General features: G+C 49.9%; 6 protein-coding genes across 11 annotated transcripts in view; 3 read left to right on the top strand and 3 right to left on the bottom strand.

Annotated features, from left to right (window-relative positions):
• Positions 1 to 321: 321 nt before the first annotated feature.
• On the bottom strand, positions 322 to 6,426 carry LOC105472885 (polyunsaturated fatty acid lipoxygenase ALOX15-like). Its single transcript, XM_071082046.1, has 8 exons — positions 6,399 to 6,426; positions 6,202 to 6,235; positions 5,663 to 5,852; positions 5,228 to 5,429; positions 4,849 to 4,930; positions 4,648 to 4,770; positions 3,792 to 3,952; positions 322 to 2,819 (listed from the first exon to the last, which is right to left on the bottom strand). Exons 1-7 carry the CDS (start codon positions 6,424 to 6,426, stop codon positions 3,898 to 3,900), a joined length of 714 nt encoding a protein of 237 aa, XP_070938147.1. The 3' UTR covers positions 322 to 2,819; positions 3,792 to 3,897.
• C17H17orf100 (chromosome 17 C17orf100 homolog) lies at positions 5,296 to 10,606 on the bottom strand. Its single transcript, XM_071082236.1, has 2 exons — positions 9,907 to 10,606; positions 5,296 to 5,429 (listed from the first exon to the last, which is right to left on the bottom strand). The coding sequence occupies exon 1, from the start codon at positions 10,604 to 10,606 to the stop codon at positions 10,229 to 10,231; it is 378 nt and encodes a 125-aa protein (XP_070938337.1). The 3' UTR covers positions 5,296 to 5,429; positions 9,907 to 10,228.
• A 114-nt stretch (positions 10,607 to 10,720) lies between these two features.
• On the top strand, positions 10,721 to 18,145 carry LOC105472797 (mediator complex subunit 31). Its single transcript, XM_011726330.3, has 4 exons — positions 10,721 to 11,018; positions 11,805 to 11,882; positions 12,162 to 12,258; positions 17,777 to 18,145. Exons 1-4 carry the CDS (start codon positions 10,721 to 10,723, stop codon positions 17,967 to 17,969), a joined length of 666 nt encoding a protein of 221 aa, XP_011724632.3. The 3' UTR covers positions 17,970 to 18,145.
• A 1,112-nt stretch (positions 18,146 to 19,257) lies between these two features.
• On the bottom strand, positions 19,258 to 21,435 carry LOC105472800 (thioredoxin domain containing 17). Its single transcript, XM_011726333.3, has 4 exons — positions 21,203 to 21,435; positions 20,596 to 20,677; positions 20,112 to 20,187; positions 19,258 to 19,479 (listed from the first exon to the last, which is right to left on the bottom strand). Exons 1-4 carry the CDS (start codon positions 21,345 to 21,347, stop codon positions 19,411 to 19,413), a joined length of 372 nt encoding a protein of 123 aa, XP_011724635.1. The 5' UTR covers positions 21,348 to 21,435; the 3' UTR covers positions 19,258 to 19,410.
• Positions 20,675 to 25,781, top strand: part of LOC105472814 (KIAA0753 ortholog) — a 64,333-nt gene continuing 59,226 nt past the window's right edge. For 4 of the 6 annotated variants that reach the window (XR_981862.2, XM_011726356.2, XM_071082233.1 and 1 more), the window contains exon 1: positions 21,571 to 21,785. The gene's annotated coding sequence lies outside the window, so the exon portion shown is untranslated. Of the gene's footprint in view, positions 20,768 to 21,570; positions 21,786 to 25,781 lie in introns of those variants that run through there. The other 2 variants (XM_011726371.3, XM_024790166.2) reach the window with 2 other exon arrangements.
• On the top strand, positions 21,959 to 25,572 carry LOC139359430 (collagen alpha-1(I) chain). The gene has a single exon (XM_071082232.1). It carries the CDS (start codon positions 22,104 to 22,106, stop codon positions 25,527 to 25,529), a length of 3,426 nt encoding a protein of 1,141 aa, XP_070938333.1. The 5' UTR covers positions 21,959 to 22,103; the 3' UTR covers positions 25,530 to 25,572.

Here is a 25,781-nt window from a genome sequence, read left to right as displayed (position 1 = left end):
CCAGTCTGGGCGACAAAGCAAGACTCCATCTCAAAACAATAAAGTTTAAAAAAAGAAATGTATTGTCTTAGGCCACTCCTGGCCAAATGCTGTGCTGAATCTATTAGTCTTAGGACTTTCAGAGAGAAGGCCCCACACGATCATCTCCTCGGAGCCCGGATATCAGGGTAGAGGCACCTTGACAGAGCCATTCTGAGACCTTCCTAGGTCATACACATTCTTATTTTTGGAGATCTTATTTATGACGCATACTTTATGCACATCGGGACTTAGTCTATTTTGCATTGCTATAAAGGAACACGTGAGGCTGGATTATTTGTAAAGAAAACAGATTTATTTGGTTCACAGTTCTACAGGCTGTACAAGAAGCATGGCACCATCCTCTGCTTCTGGCGAGGGCTTCAGGGGGCTTCTACTCATGGTAGAAGGCGAAGGGGAGCAGGCATCATAGGGCATCATAGGGAGAGAGCAAAGGAGCAAGAGAGAGGGGAGCAAGAGAGACGGGCAGATCACCTGAAGTCAGGAGTTCGAGACCAGTCTGGCCAACATGGTGAAACCCCGTCTCTACTAAAAATACAGAAATTAACTAGGCATGGTGGTACATGCCTGTAATCTCAGCTACTCGGGAGGCTGAGGCAGGACAATTTCTTGAGCCTGGGAGACGGAGGTTGCAGTGAGCCAAGGTCGTGCCACTGCACTCCAGCCTGGCTGAGAGAGTGAGACTGTTTCTAAAATAAAATAAAATAAAATAAAATGTTCTTTTCTATCTAACACAATGCAACTATTCTTCATAGAAATAAAGATGCTATTCGTCTCTCCTTGAGAAAAGAGACACACAAAGTCGCAAAAGTCACTGCATCCATCTCTGGGAGAGAGTAGTAATATTCATCTCTGAGCTATGATAATTACTCCATAAATGGAGTTGCCGTCCTGTCTGAATATTGTTATCTAAAAACTAAATTGTAAAGTTAATCTTCCACAAAATGTATATAAAATAATGAGGAAGAGACCTCCAGCTGGACTGAAGGAGCTGGATTTACCCTCTTGCCTGAAGTAACTGAAGAAACAGACAAAAGCGGGCCCCATAATTGCCCCAGCTTACTGCCTGGAGAAAGCTTTCCAGCTGCAGAGTAGGGAGGAGCAACCCTGGCAGAGTCCTATCATCTTCCTGAGTTAAGGAGACAGAGAGAGCTGGCAGTACTGGGAGGCCAATACAGCCAGAATAGACAGGGCAGCATGCTGAAATTGAGGGTGTTGTACAGAAAGAGAACTCTAGAGAAAGCAAGTATTCAGCTGAATACAGGAGAGAAGGGGATAAGGTGTTACCTTGAAGATAGGATGTATTGATGGCAGGCACCTCATGGTGGCCACAGCAATGACCTCAGCCATCAAGCATCCCCTCAGAAGATGAGACTGCAGCTCATGGAGCTGGAAGCCAGAGCTGAGGACCCAGCATTTGGCTAGAAGCCAGACCATTGGAAGATCCGTGGGGAAGAAAAGGGGAGGTGGTGGGGATCCTGTGCTGGGCAGTTGGAGCTGGATCAGGGACAAGGTGTGGGAAGAGAAGGCATGAGTGCCGGGCACTCAGCGATTCCCGTCCCTCCTTGCATGTTAACCTTGCCGTTCGTCCTCCAAATGTGTTTCGCTTTCCCCATCTCACTGCTGCCGCTCCCTACAGCTCCCATTTCCTCCCCTCCCCTTCCTACCCACTCGGTGCATTAGCACCCTGCAAGCTGCTTTGCCTCCAGCATTCTGCAGAAACTGCTCTTCTGGTGCCGCCTCCAGCCTCCATTTCCCCTTTCAGTCCCCACAGTGTGGAAAAGATTCAAACCACCTGCTTCCTTCATCCCACACTGTTTTTTCGAAATCTCATCTTTTGGCCCCACTTCTACACAAATGACTGAATCTCTTGTTCTCAGCTGCCTGCTGGACAATTTAAATGTCTTCCCATTACCTCAACATTGGCCAGACAAAAGTCTACCGGGGCACCCTGTTCTCTTTATTGGTGCTATTTCTGCAGGCACCTGGCCTGGCTCCCTTTTCCCCTCTCCTTGATCTCCCTCTGCACTCGCATCCACCTGTCCTCTCCATCCTGATAATCACCACCCACATCTAAGCTCCCCTCCTCCTGGGGTCAGTGCTGGGGCATGTTGCCCCAGCCCCTGTTTCTAGCATCTCCCCTCTCCAACGCACCCTGAACACCACTGCCCACACCGTGTGCCCACAGCACATTTCATCACAGCCTTCTCCAGCTTTCCACCTCATATTCCTTAGCCTGGCTTAGTCTGGCCTCTGGTCCAACTGTCCCTTAGGAATCTCCTGACTCCTCTACCTCAGCCTCTGCCCAGTCTGTCTTGCCACTGAGGACTGGTCCTTTCTCTCCCTCCTGGATGTCTGAGACCTGGCCCTCCTCCAAGGCTCATGACATCCCACCTCCCCTGATCCCTCCTGGGCTATCTCTGTCCACTTCCTCAGTCCCAGAGTCTGCAGACTGGCCCCAAGTGTCTCTCAGCTACACTGCAAGGCCTTTGAATCAGAGACTTGGCGCATTTCCTCCTTTGGGGTCTCCCCGGTGCTCTAGCCCAGCGCCTTTGCAGATGGTGCTCAGTGAATTTCGATAAGGGGCTGAGCTAAGAAGGCTGGAGACTGGAAGCAGAAATCTTGAGTCCTCTCACCTGGATGACCATGGGCAAGAGTTTCCCATCAGGTTGCAGTTTCAGCATGATTAGAGGGACAGCCATGTGCTGCTGGCTACAGAGAATAATGTTGGCCTTGATCCCATCCAGCAGGGAGAAGTCAGCTTCAAACAGTGTGCCTCCCTGGGTGGGGGAAGAGGTCAAGGGCTGCTATCAGCATAAAGCATCTTCTTCCTACTCTGATTCCTCCGAGGGGGAAGAGAGAGAGAGAGGAGCTAACCTGTCTCCGTCACCTACTTTGTTCCAGGTAATGGATCATGTGCTTATTGCCTCATATCATTGTTTTTTGTTTCTGAGCCAGGGTATAACTCTGTTGCCCAGGCTGGAGTGCTGTGGCAGGATCACCACGGCTCACTACAGCCTTGACTTCCTTGGGCCCAGGTGATCCTCCCACCTCAGCCTCCAAATAGATGGGACTACAGGTGCATGCCACTACACCAAAAATTACAGATGCTAATTTTTGTACTTCTGTAGAGACAGGGTTTCACCATGTTGCCTAGGCTGGCCTCCAACTTCTGGGCTCAGGTGATCCTCCCACCTCGACCTCCCAAAGTGCTGGAATTACAGGTGCAAGCCACTGTGCCCAGCCTTATAATTTTTATACATAGTTGAATGAGCCTCAATTGCACAGAGGAGGAAACAGATAATCAGAGAGGTTGGGTATTTTGCTGAGGTCACACAGCTTACAAATAGCAGAACCAGGATTCACATCCAAGACTGTCTGCCCTGGAATCCCATGAATTTCCTCTCTCTTGTTCCGTGTCGCCTCCTGATTAACAGCCACAGCAGTCTGACCCTGATTCTCTTCCTCTGCACACTCCCTGAATCCCTAGCACCAAGGGCCAGTCACGTTTCTTCATTTGACCCTGTTTCTATCAACCATTCCACCTTGCACGCCCTCCCTCCGCAGCTAGTCTCATGTGGGAAGGAGGCCGAGCCGCTGAGCTTCTCCAGGATCCCTCAGGACCTCTCCTGCAGAATCCCGCCTTGCTGGCTGGCAGCAAGCCCGGCCCAGAGTGGGTCCCGCAGCAGCAGCATTGACGTTAGCCCACCCCACTGCACTGTTGAGCCTCCTCGGGGCTCTGATGTCCGTACCTCCAGCTCCTTCTCCAGCTGGGCCTGCAGTTCCTCCATGCCTGGAGGGAACACGAGGCGGGCAGGAAGGTGAGCGGAGAGCCTCAGCACCATGGGGTTGGCGCCGTTAAGAAACTGGTACCCAAATAAGGCATCCTCCTTCCAGGAGTCCCGCACGCGCTCTGGGGAAGGCAGTTGTTTAGCAAGTTGTGGGATCTGAGCTCTTGGTCCTTCCAACCCCACCAACCATGCTCCCTTGACTCCAGCCCACCAGAGGGACCCCAGTCTCTGGTCTCCACACCCTGCTTCTTTCAGTTCCCCTGGGTTGGGCGGGATCTGGGGGTAAGGGTCCTGGGAGACATATTGGGGTGGGTGGACTGACCAGCCACCTTGCTCTGGCCACACCAGAAAATCCAGTTGAAGTCATTCAGATGGCTCCAGCAAGTCAGATCATTATTTTATTTTATTTTTGAGACGGAGTCTTGCTCTGTCACCAGGCTGGAGTACAGCAGCACAATCTCAGCTCACTGCAATCTCCACCTCCCGGGTTCAAACAATTCTCCTGCCTCAGACTCCCCAGTAGCTAGGACTACAGGCGCGCACCACCAAACCCAGCTAATTTTTGTATTTTTAGTAGAGACGGGGTTTCACCATATTGGCCAGGATGGTCTCGATTTCTTAATGTCATGATCTGCCCGCCTCAGTCTTTATAGGCGTGAGCCACCATGGGCAAAGGGTTTGAGCATCATTCTGAGACTCCAACATGACCACCACAGGCACCGATCTTGGGCCAGTCCAGTGCAGTGCAGCCCATAAGCCCCTTGGCTTCCACTAGACCAGGACATCTCTCTCTCACCCAGCCTCCCCTTGCTCTCACCCCTTGGCCAGTGAAACCTCAAAGTCAACTCTCTTGTCTTCCAGAACTCGCTCATCCACAGGGAGGTCACTTAGTTTCGTCCCAGCCACACTCAGAATTAACCCATCCTTCCAGTTTCCCCACCTGTGGGGCGGGAAGGAAATCAGGCGTGGGTGCTGGAAGCAGCAGCAGCTCACGTGGGGTCAGGGGAGGAGGGCTCACCGGTACAGCTTCCTTCTCTCTTCCAGCTCCTTTTCCTGGTGTTTCTGGAACAGGCCCTGAGGGTCATTGCCCACAGTGCGACCTAGAAGGGCAGGGGAGGGCTTGGCCAGTGACTTTTGGTGAGATCCTCTTCTCGCCCCTGCCGGGAGAGCCTCATCACCCCGTCCTTCTGTGTGGCCTCTCCCCGCTCAGCATCACGCCCCTTCCCCAGGCTCCAGCCACTCGGTGCCAGCTGCAGCCACCGCCCCTTCGACACCCCCAAAGACCCCGGCCCTCCAGGTTCCAGCACCTCCATCCTGCGCTCTCTTCTCCACAAGCGCATCCCCCCAGCTTCTCTCGCACCCCAGAGGCCTTCTGACACCCCCAGCCCCGCGCTCACCGGTGCCTTCGGGCAGGCTCAGGACGCCGTCGCCCTCCACCCAGCGGTAACAAGGGAACTTGACCTCGTCCCCTGCTCCGGGGCCCTGCAAGGAGATCCAGCTGCAGAACCAGGCGTCGTCCTGAAGGAGGTGCCGTTTGCGCAGCTTCACAAACAGCAGCGGCCCCAGGTACTCGGGCACTTCCACCTTGACTTCTGTCTCCTGCGGGCGACATTAGAGGCTCAGCCCCGGCGGGGACGGGCGGGAGGGTCACCCGGCTGAGCCCTGCTCCTTCCAGAGCCCACGCCCTTCCTTGGAGGCTCTGAGAGGAGGAGACGTATCAGGGTCGGGGAACTGAGCCAGAGAGAGAGAGGGACCGCGCCGAGCAGGTGGCCCCAGGACTCCGTTCTGAGGGGACGGGGACGGCAGGTGGGAAGGTCCGCACCTGCTCTCACTTTCTCCTCCCTGTGGTCGTTGACTGTGCCAAGCGCTGGGCTGGGCCGGCGCCGCGCCTTGGACCAGCGCGCTGTGGAGCCGGGACGCGCTGGTGGCAATTCCCGCTGTGCGACCACCCCCTGCCCCCACCCCGCCCAAGGCTGAGGACCTGCAGGGGCCCCACCGGCCTGGGGACAACCTCCCGGAGACCTGAAGGCGGAAAGGGCTCAGCCAGGGAGAGTGAGAGAAAGGGAAGGCAGGGGAAAGGCGCGCCGGGCAGAGCGAGCAGCGGGGATGGGAGGGCGCGCAGCACCTTGGAGCTGGAGCTCAGAGCCCAGGTGTGGGGAGTCGACAGGTCCGGAGGCTCTCGAAGGTGGCGCCAAGGGCTTTGGATTTGGTCCCGAGAACAAGCGGGAGCCATTCGAATGTGTTAAGCAGGGGGAGTGAATTAGGGAGAAATCATTCTGGCTTCAGAAGGGCTTGGAAGGTCTGCAGCAGAGGCGGCGAGGCCGCTGGAGGTTTGAAATGGCTTTTACAATAGAGAAAGCGGAGGACCTACGACGGCTCTGGCGACCAGTTTCCAGACACCAGAGCTGTGTGGAATGAGGGGCGCTCAGGGGCATCCCCTTTATTCCAAGGAGAGGGAGTAGCGGGAACATTTATTGAGCGTTTACTGTGTGTCACCAACTGCCCACCACAGGGAGGAAAAAAGGGAGGAGGGAGCGCCTTTCCACCTTCTGTGCCCCGTCCCCTCACCATGGAGTCGCGGGGCAACCCGCTCCATGCGCATTTTCTTTCTGGCTCCCTTCGCCAGCGACGCGGGAGATGATCAGGGTCTAGAACTGACTGCACCGGATTCTTGTTTAGAGGGAGGTGAAGGGAGGGAGGAGGTGCGGGTGACACCGGGGGAGGCAGGAGGAGAGGGCTGGGAGGTGGGAAGAGGCGAGGACCTCTTTCGGGCATGTTCCTTTGACGTTCCCTGAGACAGACATCCGGATTTGGGGATCTGGGAGAGAGCTAGAGCAGTGATGGGAATTTGGGGTTTCGCGGAAGAAAAAAAGTAACAGGACCGGGTAGAACACCAGGTAGATATGACATGAGATATGACGGGAGGTGGGTCGGGAAATCGAGAGTGCTCTCCTGTCTTGACTCCCCACCCCAGGTGATAAAGCCCGAAAGGTCAGAGATCCAACAGCGCAAGCGGTTGAAACAGTTTTTTAAAATAGAGAAAGAGGGAGGACACACGGCCGCTCGGGTGACCGCTGAGTTTCCAGACAAGGGAGCTCTGGGCAGTGAGGGGCGCACAGGAGCATCTCCCCAATTCCAAGGAGTTCAGGTAGCCGGAAATTTTATTAAGCGCTTTACTGTGTGCCACTTGCATGTTTCTGTCCAAATCAGAAAAGGATTTGGACAGAAAACAGGCAGGAAGAAGGAACCAACGCCTGGTACAGCAGGCAAGCGAGGCAGGGGTAGGACTTATGCACGTGTATGCAAGCCTGGATGGCTGGGAAGCCAACCTCCATGTAAAGGCAAGCGCGGTCACACAGATACACACACACGCCTCACAAGCTGGATTGCAAGAGAGGGTGAAGTGGGCGAGGAGACCCAGTCAGCCGTGGCATTTGAGGAAGGTACATTTAGGCCACCGAAATTCATTCCACCAACTTTGCACACTTGTCTTCCTTGTGCCAGGCTCTGGGACTCATTCCTTTTGAGGGTAAAAGTCTCTGCCTCCCTGGGCTCCTGCCCCACAGGCGCTCCCACAGCCCGGCACCGCCCCCTCGCCATTCCGGAGCCAGCGCCAGCTGAGCGGGCCTGGCCGGAGCCACCGTCCCCTTACTCCTCCATGCCCCGGGACCCGGAGAGGGAGCCGTGGTTTCCGGAACTTCTCACACCCCTCCAGGCTTTTCCTCTGTTGGGCAGGTGACGAATCGGTGTCTTTGCTTGTTATGGCCGCTGCCATCGCCATGGAGACAGGTGAGTAGCGCTCTGAGCCTGGAGTCTCCGAAGACAGAGCTCTCCTTGGCACAGACCGCTTCTTCCGCTTCCCCGGGGCCTCCTTCCAGGCCTCACTCTCGGCAGGGTTAGTATTTGGACAGGGAGGAGAGAAGGCTCTTGTAGCATCTAGAAAGGCTAAGGTACTCTGCAGTTTTGCTAATTTGGTTTGTTCGCACATCTTTGCTATTCAAACACGACCCCACCAGCTTCCCAGCATGGGTGAGACTAAGGGAGAGGACTTGTGTCTTAAAGCATGTCCTCCTTGTGTCTTAAAGTGTGTCCTTGATTGGTTTTCTGCTTCTCATATGAGCTTGCATACGTTTGAAATATCGTCGCCAGACTTGTGTATCATTCTGCTACTTGTGCTTCTTACATATGCATATGCTCCATCATCTTTTAGGCTCTTTGGAGTCTCTTGTTCAGTTTGCATCCTAAGTTTTTCTTAACTGACTCAGCAGGTAGCTTTTGCGAAACTTAATCACTGTTAACAATTGTTACAATGCATTATTAAAATAGGGGACATCACAGTTATTACAGCCTACCTTAGTGATCACTGTTAAAATTCCTACACAGTGGCCCACAAGTGGTAGGTATTGTGTCCGATTTGTGCTGCTGTTTTCTTTAATGATTTCTCTTTACCTTTAAAGTCAACCCTCTTCCATGACTGTTTCTTAGGTCTCACTACAATCCTGCTATGTAGAAGTGGCATGCTGTCCCAATGGACCATGCTCTAGCTTTCCAAGCTGCTAGAACTGTGTTTCTCAGCCTCGGCACTATTGACATTTTGGGACCAGTGATTCTTCACTGTTGGCAGAGGGAAGGGTGTTGACCTGTGCACTGTAGGATATGAGGTGGCATCCCCAGCCTCTACCCACTAGGTGCCAGTAGCACCTAATGTGCTACCCACTCCCCCTAACTTGTCTACCAAACTAAAATGTCTCTAGAGGTTGCCATATATCCTCTGGGGTCAAAATCACACTTAGTTGAGGACCACTGTCCCACATAAAATGTAAATGGCATCATATCATTCCTCTGTTGAAAACCCTTCAATGTTTTCCTATTGACCTTAGAATAAATCTCAAATTCCTTTCTGTGGCTTAGAAGACCTTCTGTGGACTGGCCCCTGCTTGCTTCTAACTCCTCCCTTCGGTTCTGCTTCCATGTCTATATAATTGCCTCTCTCTCCCTCCAGCCACACTGGCCTTCTTTCTGTTCCTTGAACATTCAAAGCTTGTTCCCTTCTAGCTTTTGTATTTGCTGTTCTTCTGCCTAGAATGCACATGTTCCAGATCACTGTTCATTCACACGTATCTCAGATTAAATGTTACCTAATCAGCAAGGACTTCCCCGACCATTTTATCAAAAGAAGCCTCTTACTCCCATTCTCTATCACATGACCCATATATTTCCTTCATAGTGCTAATCACAATAGAAAATTGTCTCGTTTTGTCATTGCTTGTCTGCCTTTTCACCAGAGTGTAAGCTCCACTACAGCTGGGACTTTGGTTTTTCTTACTGCTATAGCCCAAGTTCCCAGAATACAGGCAGTCCCCAACTTAAGATGGTTTGACTTATGATTTTTCGACTTTACAATGGTACAAAAGCGACCAGTAGAAATAGTACTTTGAGCACTCATACAACCATTGTTTTTCACTTTTAGTACAGTATGCAATAAATTACATGAGATAGTCAACATTTTATTATAAAATGGGCTTTCTGTTAGATGATTTTGCTCAACGTTAGGTGTTCTGAGCATGTTTAAGGTAGGCTAGGCTAAGCTATGATGTTTAGTAGGTTAGGGATATTAAGTGCCTTTTCAAATTACCGTATTTTCAACTTACAATAGTTTTAATGGGAGGTAACCCCATTGTAAGTGGAGGAACATCTAGTACCTGGCACAGAGCAGGTTCTCAATAAATATGACTCTTCTCCATCTTCTTCAAACCTCAGACCAGGTTTCAATGGCCTCCTCTCACTTTCTCTTCTAAGATTATTTTTGCTTGCTGGTGGGTTTACTGTCATTTTTAACTACATCTAACCTACCTTTAAAAAGTGTATGGATGGGAGTGCCAGGTACAAAGACTTAGCATAAAGAAAACCACCAGTTACCTTGAAACATAAACAAAGGCCATTAATAATTTATGAGTCTGTTCCTTGCCCCTCAAGTTTCTAGCAGGCATGGAATCATTCCACAGGTCATGATTTCAGTTTGGTCTCTGTTCCTAAGGGGTGATGGTCTTCTGAGGGCTGTGGATCCCAAACTCACCTGGCTCAGAGGCTCAAACAGCCTCTTTGTCCATCAAGCCAATTTAGACAGCATCCTGGGCATGAAAATCTTTTGTGCTGGCTTCAAGTGAAAATAGTTCACTGGGTCAAAAGTAGGCTGGTCCAAGACGCAGGATGGTCAATAAACGTTGGCTGTGTTCAGAAACTGCGGCTTGGCTGTTTCTTCCATTGATTTATGGTTTGTTTCCATGAAACCGAAAATGATTGGTCCACCTGGCAGCTGGCTGGCTGGCTGGCAACTGGAGGCCTTTCTGTCCTGGCTGAGGGCCCTGGCCCCTTGGTGGCCTTTGGGAAGCAGCATCTCATCGGGCCGGTTTTTCGTTCTGGCGGGCGGCCGGCTTGGCCCGCGGGGCTGGGCTCTCCGCGCAGTGCAGAGCCGTCTCCACCCTCAGGGACGAGGCCCTGATGTGGCGGGAGGTCGTTTCCGTGCGCTGCGAGGAGGATTCCACGTGCCGGGAGGACGCCTCGAGGATGCCAGGGAGCCGCTTCCCCAAGGGGGAGAGGGAGGGCCCCTCGCTGCGGCGCTGGGAGGTCTCCACCCGCCGGGACGACGTCTCCACGCGGTGGGACGAGGTCTCCACACGGTGGGACGAGGTCTCCACGCGGACTGTGGACGTCTCTGTGTAGCGGGTGGTCCCCACCCGGGGAGAAGACTGCTTGGCCCCTCGGGCTGAGGCCATTCTGCCGGCGTGAGGGGGCCAAGGAGGCCTCGGGGCACCCCCCAGCCCAACGGTCACCGCAGGCAGAAGAGAGGAAAACTACGGTACTGCCATAGCCGGGAGCGCCACAACACGATGACGTGGAAACACCATGATCCTTCCAAGGCTAAAAACACTGGGCTCCTGCCCCTCAGGCGCTCCCACGGCCCGGGCCCCGCCCCCTCGCTATTTTGGAGCCAGCGCGGGTGGAGCCATCCCAGGGCTGGCGGGATGGGCGGAGCCTCCCGGCCCCATATCCCACAGTGCCCCGGGACCGGAAGAGAGAGCCGTGGTTTCCGGAACTTCCCCCGCCACTCTGGGCTTTTGCTCGGTCAGGCTGGTGGCGTTTTGGTATCTTCGTTTGTTATGGCCGCTGCCGTCGCTATGGAGACAGGTGAGTAGCTCTCTGATCTTGGAGTCTTCGCAGATGGAACTCCCCTCGGTCCAGACGGCTTCCCCGTGGCCTCCTTCCAGGCCTTACTCTCGGCAGGGTTAATATTTGGACAAGGAGGTGAGAAGGCTCTTGTAGCGTCTAGAAAGACTAAGGTACTCTTTGCAGTTTTCCTAATTTGGTTTGTTCGCACATCTTTGCTATTCAGACACCACCCTACCAGCTCCCCGGCGTGGGTGAGACTAAGGGAGAGGACTTGTGTGTTAAACCGTCTCCTCCTTGATTGGTTTTCTGCTTCTCACATGAGCTTGCCTAAGTTTGAAATATCGTCGCCGGACTTTATGTGTCATTCTGCTACTGGTGCTTCTTATATGCATACGCTCCATGATCTTTTAGGCTCTACGCAGTCTCTTGCATCCTAACTTTTTCTTAACTGATTCAGCACGTAGCTTTTGCAAAACTTAATCACTGTTAACAATTGTTATAACGCATTATTAACATAGGGGAAGCCATAGTTGTTACAGCCTACCTTAGTGATCTTAGGAATTCTCCGTTTGTGTTGCTGCTTTCTTTGATGATTTCTCTTTAATTTTAGAGAAACTTCTAACTCCTTTTAATCAGGGCTCCGCTTTTCTTAGATTTCGAAGAAAGGTTTATCTCCCCCAACTCCCAGTTTAGGAAGACCATCTCGGCATTAGTCAGGTTTCTTTATTGCTGTTTCCTTACTACAAATCAGTATTATATACAGTGACCCTTACTTTCCATGATTTTTGCTGTCTTGTCTCCTAGATGATGCTGGAAATCGACTTCGGTTTCAGTTGGAGTTGGAATTTGTGCAATGTTTAGCCAACCCAAATTACCTTAATTGTAAGTTGTTAAGCACCTCATTAAATTGAGTAGCTACTAATGATTTCTGACAGAAGAGTTGCAATTCAAAATAGTATCTACTTTTACACATTCTCAATTGAATGACATTACACTTATGCTGGTATATAGATATAATTGCGCACTGGGATTTGTGTTTTGAATTCAATGTGTGTTGGTGGTGGGGGTTTTATGTAAATAGATCCTTTACATTAGGGGTAACAAAGCATAGTTTAAAGATTGGTTTGACCTACAGACATTTTTTTTTTTAATGCTTTTCAGTTCTTGCCCAAAGAGGTTACTTCAAAGACAAAGCTTTTGTTAATTATCTTAAATACTTGCTTTACTGGAAAGACCCAGAATATGCCAAGTATCTAAAGTAAGTTTAATTTTTATAATCCTAAGCATGTGTATACTTTATGATATGATAGATTTCTTCGTTTCACATTGGCAAAAATGTATTTGGAATCTCTCCACTTCTTTTCGTTGTCACCATCTTAACACAAGACACTCTCATCTCTAACTTGTATCACTGCAGTAATCTACTCCCTGGTTATCTCTGCTTCCACTTTTACCTTCCTGCCCCCCCCCTCCACCCCAAACCAAACCAAGCAAAACAGCTTTCTACACAGAAACCAACTTAGTCATTTAAAAATATAAATCAGAACACTTTACTTTCTTGCTTAGAACCTTTCCATGACTTTCCATACCATGCAGAATAAAATCCAGTCTCTTTTCTTGGGCTAAAGCCCTATATGATCTGGCCCTGCCTTGTCTGACCTTGTCTTTCACCACCCTCCCCATCTCACCAGGTTTCTGGTCCCGAAGAACTCACAGTCTGTAAATGAAGTGACATAAGCCGTGGGCTGAAATTAAAAGAGGGTATCTGTAAGGAAGGTGTTTCTGGGGTTATTTGGAGGAGGTGATCTTAACCTGAGTCTTAGAGTTGCTATCTTTTATTTAAGGCCTCTTATGTGCCAGAAACAGTGCTAAATGCTTCATATGCATTAACTCATTTATATATATATATATATATTTACCATTCGGGTCATTCAGCGACACTTTCGTGTTAAGGCTTACTGAATTGCAAGAAGCATATAACCACAAACCTATTCCCTTTTAATGATTAAAAAAAAAAAAAAAAAAACACCTTGAACTCATCCCTGTTTTGTCTTAAGCAGGTAGAAAGCAATAGTGGACCTTAAAAAAAAAAAAGTTTGAGAGGAAAATGTTTCAAACTTGTTTCGAAGTCACTTTTCTGTGTCCAATAACAATTGACTCACGAAGCATATACATCTTATATTGCCTGCAGGACCCTTTGCACCTTTTCTGGCTTTTTATCCATTTAATAATCCAAAGAAAAGACTTTTAAGAAAAATAGATTTCAACAAATGTTGTATGTATGTAGATTTACAGACTCAGTGTTGGAAGCCTTAGCCACCAACAAGTTTAATCTTACCCACAACGTTGCCGAGAGATGGTCATCTACACTCTGGAGGTTTTCACTGAGCCCATGTTACTCTGTCAGGGACAGCTGATTTGATTGTTAGCCAGATGTTAGAAAGTTATTCCTTATATTGTGATATAATGTCTCTCCTTGTAGCTCTAGTCTGATTGTAGTGTTATCCTTCATCTCTCTGCAGTCACATGAAGTCTATTTGTCCCACTACTGGTGACATTAATTTTGATAACTTGGTTGTCCCTGGATTGAGCTAGAACCATTCTATACCCTCTTGAGGACAACAACCTTCCAGATACTTACATTCAAGAGAGATTGCAGATTAGCCCCTTTTGGGCATTTTATTCAGTCTGCAGAAGATTTTAGTTGTTTTTTTTTTTTTTTAATACTTGCCAACATTTGAAGATCAGGAAGTTTTATATAACAAATGCAGATTTCCCGCTACTCTTTCAAATCTGGAAGATCTAGTAACCATAGATCTTAATTCTCCCAAGTCAACAACTGGCCGAAGCTGAGAGCAGCTGTCACTACTAGCTGCTTTCCAGCTGGTGGAAGGGACTTTCTACCACTTGGCCTGCTTCGTTGGTAGCCAGTAGGTGTCACTATAACATCTCTCTCCATCTGTGTTTCTCAACTACCCTCAGCCGTTGTGCCGTGGTGTCCCGGAGTTCAGGTTCCCTCCGCTGGATATTTGGCAGTGGTACTTTATGCAGTTCAGCCAGGAACTAAACACAGGCCTTCATGTGTGGTCAGAGTACAGTGGGCCAGAGGTCCTTTCTTTTCTTCACGTGGACATATACCTTATGTTACTTTTGAGGGTGGGGGTGGGAGAGGATCACATTGTTGACTTGCTGGGAGCATTACGTCAATTAAAATCCTTCAGTTATTTTCATCAATGTTCTCCCTATCTTGTTTATTTTTAAAAACACCGAATGTGGAACTTCCCTTTTATACTGCCGCTGTTTCATCTTGTGGACATGTAGCCTATCAGAGTACGATTCTTTACTGTCATCTAATGTATTCTGATGTAATCACTGCATGTCTGAATTCTAGTTACTGACTAAATGCTGCTTGAGACCATTCTCTTGGTTGTCACATTATTTTACAGTTGAAGAAACTGAACCTTAGGGAGGTTAAGTACCTTGTTAAAGGCCACCCGGCTGGAACTTACATCCTGGTTCATTTTAACTACTAATGCTGTCATGAAAGGGAGTTAGCCAGGGCAGGTGTGAATAGAGCATTCTAGCATAAGCAACCAACAATTAGAGCAACTGTGTATTTTCATTGCGTAGATAGCAAACCTTTAATGTCTTGGAAGTTACTATCTTAGAAGCATGTGTTAAGCCCTCTATTCAATGTGGTGTTCACATCATCAGCATTGGTTTCATTTGGGAGCTTTTTAGAAATGCAGAGCTCAGGCCCCAGTCCAGGCCTAAGGAATCCATCAGCATTTTAAGAAGTGGTTCATATACACATTAAAGTTTTAGAATCATTGCTGTAGTATCCTATTTTCCACACTTGAGTCATTTGCATATCACTTGTGCAACTTTGGCTTTATCTGCTTTCTTCCTGAAGGGGGCCTGCCTCCCCACACCTGTGGTATTTCTCGTCAGGCGGAGACCAAAGACTGAGAAAAGAAATAAGACACAGAGACAAAGTATAGAGAAAGAACAGTGAGCCCAGGGGAACGGCACACTCAGCATGCGAGGACCTGCACCGGCGCCGGTCTCTGAGTTCCCTCAGTATTTATTGATCATTATTTTTACTATCTTGGTGAGGCGAGTGTAGCAGGGCAACAGGTAGGGAGAAGGTCAGCAGGGAAACATGTGAGCAAAGGAATCTGTATCATGAATAAGTTCAAGGAAAGGTACTGTGCCTGGATGTGCACATAGGCTAGATTTATGTTTCACTTTCCACAAACATCTCAGTGTAGCAAAGAGCAACAGAGCAGTATTGCTGCCAGCATGTCTCACCTCCAGCCACAGGGCGGTTTTCTCCTATCTCAGAACAGAATGAATGGGAATGGTCAGCTTTACACTGAGACATTCCATTCTCAGGGACTAGCAGGAGACAGAAGCCTTCATCTTATCTCAGCTGCAAAGAGGCCCCCCTCTTTCACTCCTCCTCCTCAGCACAGACCTTTTACGGGTGTCGGGCTGGGGGCTGTAAGGTCTTTCCTTTCCCACGAGGTCATATCTCAGGTTGTCTCAGTGGGGGGAAACCTGGACAATTCCCAGGCTTTCTTGGGCAGGGGTCCCTGCGGCTTTCTGCAGTGCATTGTGCCCCTGGTTAATCAAGAATGGAGAATGGCGATGACTTTACCAAGCATACTGCCTGCAAACATATTGTTCACAAGGCACATCGTGCACAGCCCTAAATCTATTAAACCTTGATTCAATACAGCACATGTTTCTGTGAGCATGGGGCTGGGGCTAAAGGTACAGATTAACAGCATCTCAAAGCAGAACAATTTCTTAGTACAGATCAAAATGGAGTTTCTTATGCCTTCCTTTTCTACATAGACACAGTAACAATCTGATCTCTCTTTTCCCCACACTTCCTATATTTTAATGTATTTTAATTGTCTCAGTTAGTTTTTGTCTTTTCAACTTGAAATAATTTCACTTACAAAATAGCTGGAAAAATAGTAAAGATAATTCCTATATTTTCTTCACCCAGATATTCCAAATGTCTAACACTACAATCAGCAAAAATCAGCACATTAATATTGTTACCTAATCTACAGACCTCACTCACATTTTGCCAGTTGTTCTGCTGGGGTGCTGTATGTAGTACAGGCTTTAGTCCAGGCCTGTTGTCCTGCTGGGGTGCTGTATGTAGTACAGGATCCAATCCAGGCTGTTGTCCTGCTGGGGTGCTGTATGTAGTACAGGATCCAATCCAGGCTGTTGTCCTGCTGGGGTGCTGTATGTAGTATGGGCTTTAGTCCAGGCCTGTTGTCCTGCTGGGGTGCTGTATGTAGTACAGGATCCAGTCTAGGCCTGTATGTTGCATTTTGCTGTCACATCTTAGTCTCCTTTCATCTCAGTGGTCTTTTCTTTTCCATGACTATGACAGAAATGATTTTGTATCCTTCATGTATCTGCAGTCACATGAAGTCTATTTGTCCCACTACTGGTGACATTAATTTTGATAACTTGGTTGAGGGTGGTACCTTCTAGGTTTCTCCATATTAAGTTACTATTTTTCCTTATGTATTTAATAAGTATCTTATGGGGAAATCCTTTGAGACTATGTAAATATCATATTACATGCCCATTTTAGCATCTTTTGAAGATATTTGTTTGAAACATTTTTTACTGTGGTGATTTTCGAATTCTGTCATTCTGCATTTATTAGTTTGGAATTCGATTGTAAGGCAGTACATTCCCTTGTTTTCTATTTATTATTTTATTAAAGAAATTTACATCCATTTAGTATGGACTTTTGGATTCTTATTTTTATCCTGTGAATTAGAATTATGTATTTTCTTGCTCTGAGTATTCTAGATTTGGCCATTGGGAGTCCCTTCAAGTTGGTTCCTGAATACTTTTGATTGTCCCAATAATTTTTAGCACTTTTTCTTGTGGCACTACGTAATGTTCCAGGCTCATCTTGTACTTTCCCCCTCTTATCCCTGAATCACCCTTTTCTCCAAGGAAACCTGCTCCTTGGATACCACAATCTGGACATTGTGTGTTCATTAGTACCACAGTGTCATTGCTTCTAGGCCCTCTCAGTACACAAAGCTCAAGAACTCTATGTTTGTATGTGTATCCATGCACACATGTATACATCTGTTTATCCTGTCTACCTATATTAAAAGCCCTAAGTACATACTCATGTTTTCAATACCAGCTCAGTAACACAGGATTCATTCTAGCCTTTTTCCTTTCCTTGTCGAAATTTGGCTGTCCTTATCCACAGTATATTTACTTGTCCAATCCTAGAGTATATCTAATTTCAGAGTTGGTATATCCCTGTGGACAAGAAGAGTATAATGTATGTGCATAGTTCTCTTTCAAACCAACTCACTTTTAAATGAAAGTTGTCTTTTTATCACTATTGATGGAAAAACAAAGAACTATCAATTAAACACAGAATTAGTAAAATATGTTCATGTTCTTCACGTTGGAAACCACTAGAAGGGAATAGCATGGTTTGTCCCTACATTTTCACTCTGCTTACCAGTTACTGTGTTGTGTGGTCCTGAGCAAGTTTAAATTTAATCTTTCTGAACTTAAACCTTCTCACTTTCGAAAATATTGCTGAACACTGACCTTTGATGACCAATCAGGGAAAACACCCTGTGCTGCCAGTGTGTACTAAGTTAAAGAAATGGTAGGCTACAAGATCATTTTTAAGAGAATAACTTAATTAGACCTTGGCATTATTTACTTAAATTATGTTGTTCATTTACTTATAAACTTAAACCCAGGTACCCTCAGTGTTTACACATGTTAGAGCTGCTCCAATACGAACACTTCCGAAAGGAGCTGGTGAATGCTCAGTGTGCGAAATTCATTGATGAACAGCAGATTCTACATTGGCAGCACTATTCCCGGAAGCGGATGCGCCTTCAGCAAGCCTTGGCAGAGCAGCAACAGCAAAATAACACATCGGGAAAATGAAAAACCGGATACAGATGAGGCTCTCAATACATGTATATAATGTATTTCTTTTGTACAGTGAAGACAAAAAATGAAAACTCTTCCTATCTACCTTTATTATGGTAGCCCCTAGAACCTTTAGTGTGCTTTTTAATCCAACTTTTTATTGTTAATAGACTATTTCTTTTAAACCTGAATTGGTCTACTTTGATTTCCCTGTGGATTTGTAAGGTGTTTTCTTTTGTATGCATTTAGCATAATCAGCTGATTAAGAATGGAAAAGTTAGGTGCTTTAGACCAAATGAGGCACTGGGGCATGGGGTAGGGTTGGGCCACCAAGTATACTGAATTCTAAGGCTAGCTCTTCCTGACATATAGTAGCGCAAGGCCATCTCCTGGAACCTTACTGTCTCTCAGATCAACTACTCTACCACTCTTATCTATGTAGTGAGAGTAGCGGAGTCAGTGACCTCTTTAAATCACAGGATAGGAACTGCATAAAGGTTCTCAAATTCTGCAGGACAGGAAATACCTGTATTACCTGCTTTGCAAGGTGGCTTTAAGAATCACTGTGGCCTCATTTGACCTAGTCATGGCAGGACAACTAGTGGTTAATTACTAATTGGACTCTTGACTTTAGAACAAACATGAGGAGCCTCAAATACTTGTGCTCATTTGGGAAAACTAACACTGATTTGGGAGGTACCACATACCAGGTGCTATGTTAAGTGCTTCCTTGAATTCTCATTTTATTCTCAGAACCTTGTTTATAGAAGAGAAAACTGAGGTTTGGATGGGGCAGGTAACTTGCCTGTGGTTACACAGCTAGTAAGTGGTAGAATCAGTGTGACTGACTCCAGCTTGGAGTTCTTCCCACCACTGGGTTACACAGTCTCTCCAGCCTCTCTCCAGCCCCTCTCCGCCACCTGCCTTATCCCAAGTAAAGCACATTGAGAGAGCCGTAAAACGAACTGCCTCTAGTGCTCAGGATCGGTTTTTTCATAAACAAAACAAAACTGCCTGAATTAAGCAGAGGCTGGATTAGAGGTAATATGCTTCCTTCAGTGGTGAGGTTAGGTTCTACGTTCCAAAATCAAAGAAGGGGTTTCAGGAATATCAGTTGCTTTGCAGATGCAGAGAATTTAAAATAAAAGATCCTGATCTTTTGAAAGATTTGGAAGGTGTGCTCTGCGCCTTTAGGAGTTTTTAGGTATTTCCGTCACCTTCAATGATACATTCCTTTGAGCCTTTACTGCTACTTCTGAAGACTTGTTTATATCTTAAAAATATCCATATATTACAGGCAAACTAAAGGTTCACGGGCATTTTAATAGCACTCTACTGTTTAGACACATGCCAGTTTTTTAACCTCATTTATTGCTAACATGTATTCAAAGCAATATACAGTTTATTGATACTAGAACAAATCAGGAAATCAAGACATGATTGCCATCATAAAATCTTAATCTTCAGAGAACAACATTTCCACCAGGTTGGCCTGAAGACACTCAGATTCTACCAGTTTTTGAGGCTGTAAGAGAAGAACAGTCAAATCTTCACTACTCCTATAAAACGTTATTAGGAGTGGAATAGGTTCTGCCTTGAATGACACTAATCTTTGAACACAGAAATTATGCAATTCAGAAACTATCAACTAGTTATAACAAGTTTTATGAAAGAATCAAGATATTTGCTGTAAGATGAATCACTAACATACTTGGCTGAAGAGACTTAAACCCCAAATACCAGGAAGCTCCACAGACTAAAACAGGAAACAGCAAGCCCAGTGCCCTCCTCTTCCCCTCAACTCTTTAATTTAGGATCCCAGGGGCATGACTGAACTAGAAGAGGTGCCCTTACTTTTTAACCAGAATTATGAATTAAATAGAAAACAACTGTTGATGCCAGTGTTTTAAGGAATTATGAGTCAACCTACTTTCTGGCTATAGAATTTTTAAAGAGTGACTTAACATGAAAAAGACCCAATAGCTAGATATTTACATTATTAGTGTATTGGGATTGGCCATAGGAATGGACTTTCAGCAGCACTCTCAACAGCAATGGAATTGAGATGACATGTCAAGATCTTTTCAAATCTGGATCCACAGCAAGTTAAAAGTTTTGACAGTGAATTACAGGCCCAGCATATTTAAAGATACTTACTGTTCCATACTTAAGTAGTGTAGGCACTGCTGTTACTTTCAAGTTTTTTCTGAAGTCATTATTTGGATCTTTCCAACTGTTCCAAAAGAAAAAGTGATCATGAAAAAAATTTACTTGGTTTATTACGGTTTGCCTAATATTTGACATATTCCTACATTTAATTTTTTAGTAATCACTGTTCTTGCAAACACTTAAAAAACCTTGTGGACTATGGCTTAATTTGTTAATTACCCTGTGCAAAGTTTTAAAGTGTGACTAAGATATAAAAGTAAAGCCAGCTAAGTTCTGAGCTTACACCAGACCAAATTCGTTGAATTACCCTTACTTAATTCAGGTGGGCATTTTAAATTTGTATTTAATAGCTTCTAATTGTTGTGAGACATTGCCTTATAACACAGAAACTGGGTGCGTGTCCCTGAGGCCCTTCCCGCCTCAGTTTGCAATCTGTGCATGTCTGTGAAGTAGATTATACGTTGCCACTTACTAAGGCTTTTCTCCTACTTGGCAATAGATGAACACACATCCTTCACTGATGTGCTTCAGCCCCTCTCGTACGACTGGTTCAGCTTTAAAAAAAGTTGAGATAAAATAATCGCACGTCAACTCCAGAATCAGGCACTGATAAACAGTGTTCTTTTCCCCTTCCCCCAGTCTTGGTAAGTACTCAGACTTTAACCTGCAGCTAACTGAAGCGGTCAGCAGAAGTCAGGTGTTCACTTCTGGTCTTAGAGCCACGTTAAGGGTAAGGACCAAATCCCAGTCCCGATTTGCCCCCGCACCACCGCGCCCATAACAATGGAAAGCACATGTATTTGCTGACCAACTCACGTATCCTGTAAGACTCTAATGGTACTGGGGGAGTGAGAAGTTTTAAGGAACTAGATTCCAAGATCATCCGGGTTAAATGGTAAAAGGAAGAGCGCTCTTGGCAGGACGGGGTAGAATTTAATAGGAGTTGACATGGGGACAGCTTAGATTGCCCCGCGGATGTCTGGAACCAAGACTCTGCCTCTGCTAAGCCCCCTTTCTGGTCGTAGGTTCGGCCTTCCTGCCATTTCCATTGGACAGCAGCCCCCGAATCCCGGCCTCACCCTGCACGCAGTCGGGGCACCAGCTTTTCCCTCCGGCGTCCTTAGAACCCGTAAAGTAGGCGAAAATGGTCTTGCCATTGTGCTCTTCCACGGCCCGGTGGAACTCCTCGAAGCCGGACACGCTCACCTCCTCGTAGCGGGCCATTGGCACGACGTGCAGCAGCTGCTGGAGGAGTGCACGTCTGGCTGCTGCAGGCGGGGCCCACGTGGGCGGGGCGAGGCTGTTTCCGGATGGGCGAGAGGGCGGAGCTTGCGGAAGCCAGCGCCGCTGAAGAGTACGGGAGCCTCTGAGGACCACAATCCATCCGCATGGCTTTCTGCTCTAGTTTCTCAGATTTTTCTGCGCTCGCTGCACTCCCAAGCCCAGGCGTCTACCCTAATCTAGTCCCAGCTCCGACCCCATGGACACTGGCTGCAAAACTTAACGCCTGGCAACACCTGGATCCTTCAGTAGTTCGGCGTCTCAACGGCTCCCAAGCCGCCCTGCGCCTGTTGCTATGGCGACTGGGCGGGCGGCCGGAAGCGCGGCCTAGTTGGGGCCCCCCTTGCCTGCTTCCCGGTAGCGGCGCCTCGCCCCAGCCAGGTGGGCTCGGGATGGGGCTAGGGGGGATTCTGGGAAGCTGCTTTGAGTCATGGACCTGGGGGAGAGGAGATCTGACTCGGAAAGCCTTTGTTGTTTTGTCCCCCCAATTACCTTTTCTGCCGTCTAGGCTTTAGGGGGGCCTGGGACTGGGGGCGGGTTCCTGAGACTGGGCGGGGGTGGGATGGGTGAGGGGCTAGGAGGGAGAAAGGCTGCGAGGCCGGAGCTGAGTGTGTGAGTGCCTGTGTGGAGCAGCTTAGGGAGCGAGGTGCTAAGACAACCCAGGGCCGCGGTAGCGAGGAAGGGAACTGCTCTGGAGCTATGAGCCGGGCGACTGGCCGTGGGGCCTTGCCCAGGCTGCGCCGGGGAGAGCAGGCGGCTAAGATGCCGGGTCGCTGCGTGGGGCCCAGCAGGTCGGGGCGGGGAGTTCGGCGGCCGTGGGGGAAGAGACGGGGCGCAGGGACGTCCCGGGGCCGTGGTGCAAGGCGCCGGGCGAGGTCCTTGGAGTGGGAGACGCGCTGTGTGAGTGCAGAAAGGGCGCAGGGCCGTCAGCGCCCGTGGGGGACGAGACAAGCGGCGGAGACAGCCGATGCCGCCGGGGCGAATGAGGCTTTGGAAGCTCCTGGCCCCCCAGGCTCCATCGAGGCTGCAAGGGACCCTGGGGCTGTGTGGGTGAATGGGGCTGTTGGGGAGCCCGAGGTGGTGGGGCCTGCCGGGGCTGTGTGGGTGACCGGGTCTGGGGAGGAGGAGGCCGAAGATAGGAGTCCCCGGGGCTGCGAGGGAAAAGGTCGCCCGGGATCTCTGGGCCATGAGAGCATTCTGCACCTGTGGCTGAAGGTGCAGGCTATGAGGGCCGCCTCGGGATGTGGGGAAGGAAGTAGAGTCGAGCTCCATCCCGTGCCTGTCGGAGAGGGACCTGTCGAAAGGGGTGTTCCTGGCCGAGCTTCCTGGGTAGAGACAAGCCGTGGTGGTCTTACAGGGCCCTGGGTGAAGGGCCAGGCAAGGGGGATCCCTCGGGCCCCCTCAGGGCCTACAGTTCTGGGCTTAGGGGCTGCTTACGAGAGAACCTTAGGCTTCTGTGGACAGGGACAGGCTGGGAGGGTGCCTCCTCCTGTGAGTGTGCCTGGGGCTCTGGCGTCAGGTTCTGAGATGGCCCCGCACCTGTGGAGGGGACAAGCTGTGGGGATTCCTGGGACTGGGGAGGAGATAGGCTATGGGCTTGTCCCAGGCCCTTGTGAAAAAGAACAGGCTGTGGGCGAGCCTGGGACCGTGGGGTGGCCTGGGGCTGTGGGAGCGCCCAGAGCCGTGGAGGGAGAGCTCGGCTGCGGGGGTGCTGCAGGGCTGTGGGGGAGAGGACATTCCCCGCAGATTCCTGGGGCTCTGGCACATGAAGCAGTCTGTGGGGCCACCCCTGGCGTATGGGGGAGGGGACAGGCCGTGGGGGTGTTCGATGCTGTGGAGGAGGAGCCTACTTCTGTGGGTGCCGCAGGTGTGTGTTACAGGAGACAGGCTGGGGAGGAGACAGACTCTGTGGGTATGCCTGGCCCGTGGGGCACGGGACACTCTGTTGGGGTGCCCTGTGCTACTGAAGAGGAAACTAGATGTGGAGGTGACCCAGGGTTCAGGGAAAGGGGACAGCCTGTGTGGGTGGAGACAGGCTCTGGGGGTGATCCAGGGTCACGAGGAGCTGCACAGACTGCAGAGCCATCATGTCCTGGGGAGCAGGCAGCAGGTTCTGGGGGTGCCCCAGGCCTGTGGGGGATAGAACAGGCTACAGGGGTACCCAGGGCCTTGGGGAAGGACACAGGCTGTGTGAATGTCCCAGGACTGTGGGGAGCGGGACAGGTGGTAGGGGTGCCCCAGGCTGTGGTAGTACCTGGAGCCCTGGGAGAAGAGCTGAGCCACAGCGGGGCCCTGGGCCTGTGGGATGGACAGCAAGTTCTTGCGGGGCCCCCAGCCGAGGCAGTGCCTGGGCTTGGAGAGGAGACCTGTGGTGGGAATGTCCTGAGCCTGTGGGAAAGGAGGCAGGCTGTGGGGGAGCCAGAGAGTCTGGGGCCTCCAGCTTTAGGGGTCCCTGGATCTGTGGATCAGGAGGCTGGCTGTGGAGTTGTTTCATGTCTGTGTAGGAGGAGGCAGGCTGTGGGGGTGTCTGAGACGGTGGGCATACCCAGGGCAGCAGATGTGGCCCAGCACAGGTGTGCCACAGCAGGGGTCCCCGTGGCGCTGGGTGTGCCCGGCTCTGGAAAGGCGCCTGTCGGAGTGCCCGCTGCTGTGTGGGCGTCTGGCCCTGTGTGTCAGGAAGGCAACTCCAGAGACATTTGGAACCTGTGGGAAAGGGCTCGGGCTGCCAGAATCTCTCTGGCTTCAGGGGGACCTGTGGCTCGGGAGGAGCTGTGGTCTAGCGGGGAGGATTGTGATTCTGGGGCCTTCTCGGGCCCATGGGGAAGGAGACAGACTATTGGGGTTTCTGTGGCACCTGAGGGGCCTGGGCTTGGGGAGGAGACTGACTCTGGGGGTATCCCAAGACCTTGGGGATGGAGACAGAGGGTGAGGACTCCTGTGGCCACCGAAGTGCTTCTGGCCCCTAGGGCGCCTGGTTCTGTGGAGCTGGAGCCTGGCTCTGGGGGCTTCTCAGGCTTGTCGGGGAGGCAGCAAACTGCAGGAATGCCTGGCACTGTGGGGCTGTCTGCAGCTAGTGGGGTGCCCGTGGCTCCCAGGGTGCCTAGGCCTGTGCAAGAGGAAACTGGCTCAGAATTGTGGGGCAAAGGAGAGACAGTGGGTGGACCTGCAGATGCCAAGGGTCCCACAAGGATGGAGGTGCCCACCTCGACCAGGATGCCTGGGCCCATGGGGGAGAAGACTGGCTCTGGGGGTGTCTCAGGCTTGTTGGGAGGCAGACAGACTACAGGAGTGTCCATGGCTGTGCGGCTTCCGGGGTCTGTGGGGGAGGGGGCCCTCTTTGAGCGTGTCTCTGGCCTGTCTGGAAGAAGGCAGACTGCTGGGAGGCCTGTAGCTGCTAGAGGTTCCATGGCTGTGGGAGTGCCCACAGCTCCCGGGCTCCCTGGGCCGATGTTAGGGGATACCGGCTCTGGGGATGACTGCTCAGGCATATGGGCAAGGACACTGGCCACTGAGGGGCCCACAGCTGCCAGGGTTCCTGGACCTGTGGAAGGGGAGACAGGCTCTGAAGGTGTCTCAGGCCTGTGGAGAAGGAGACACAGTGGAGCCATTCCCGAAGCCGGGAGGGTGCCTATGCCTCTGGGGGTGCTTGCAGCTGTAGGAGCTCCCATGGCAGGGCGCACACCTGCTGCGGTGTGGGTGACTGGGTCCTCGGGAGCAGAAGTGGATGTGGGTGTCTCAGGTGTGACCATGCTGAGGAGACAGTCCACAGGGGGAGTGGGGGCTTCAGAGGATGAGACAGGTGGTGGGAATATTCTGGGACTGGCCGGGAGCAGCCAGGCTGTGGGGGCATCTCACACTTATGTGCCCGGGACCAGGTTATGGAGTTGTCCAAGGTCTGTGGGGGAAGAAACAGCCTTTGAGAATGCTCTAGACATGTCAGGGACAAGAACAGCTGTGGGGGTACCCCCAGTTTCAAGAGAGGAAATAGGCCTTGGCCATTTCAGAGACCACCTACAGCCAAGTGGGAGGAGGCTGGCTGGAGAAGTGTCTGCAGTCAGAGTGAGAGGGAGCAATTTGGGAGAGAGTTATGTGGGGGAGGCTAGATTGAGGGGGGCGTTCCAGTAGTGTGTGTAGGGAAGAAGTTGGGGCTCTGTGGGAGGGAACAGGTTAGGGGGAGGTTTGTCCTGGGTTGTGGATGAAGCACAGGCTGTAAGGGCATCTCGGCATGGGGGAGAGAGGGTTTTTGTGGAGATGCACCAGGGTATGTAGAGGGACAAATTGGGAAGTTTCCTGGAGCAGTGGGAAAGGGCCAGATTGCAAGGAGAGTCCCAGAACTTTGTATAGGGGGACAGTTTAGGGCTGGGTGTCCCTGGACTT

The sequence above is a fragment of the Macaca nemestrina genome, chromosome 17 (genome assembly GCF_043159975.1).
Source record: "Macaca nemestrina isolate mMacNem1 chromosome 17, mMacNem.hap1, whole genome shotgun sequence".
Lineage (NCBI taxonomy): Eukaryota > Metazoa > Chordata > Mammalia > Primates > Cercopithecidae > Macaca > Macaca nemestrina.
The sequence above is the reverse complement of the archived record's forward strand: the minus strand, read 5'-3'. Positions and strand labels throughout refer to the sequence as shown.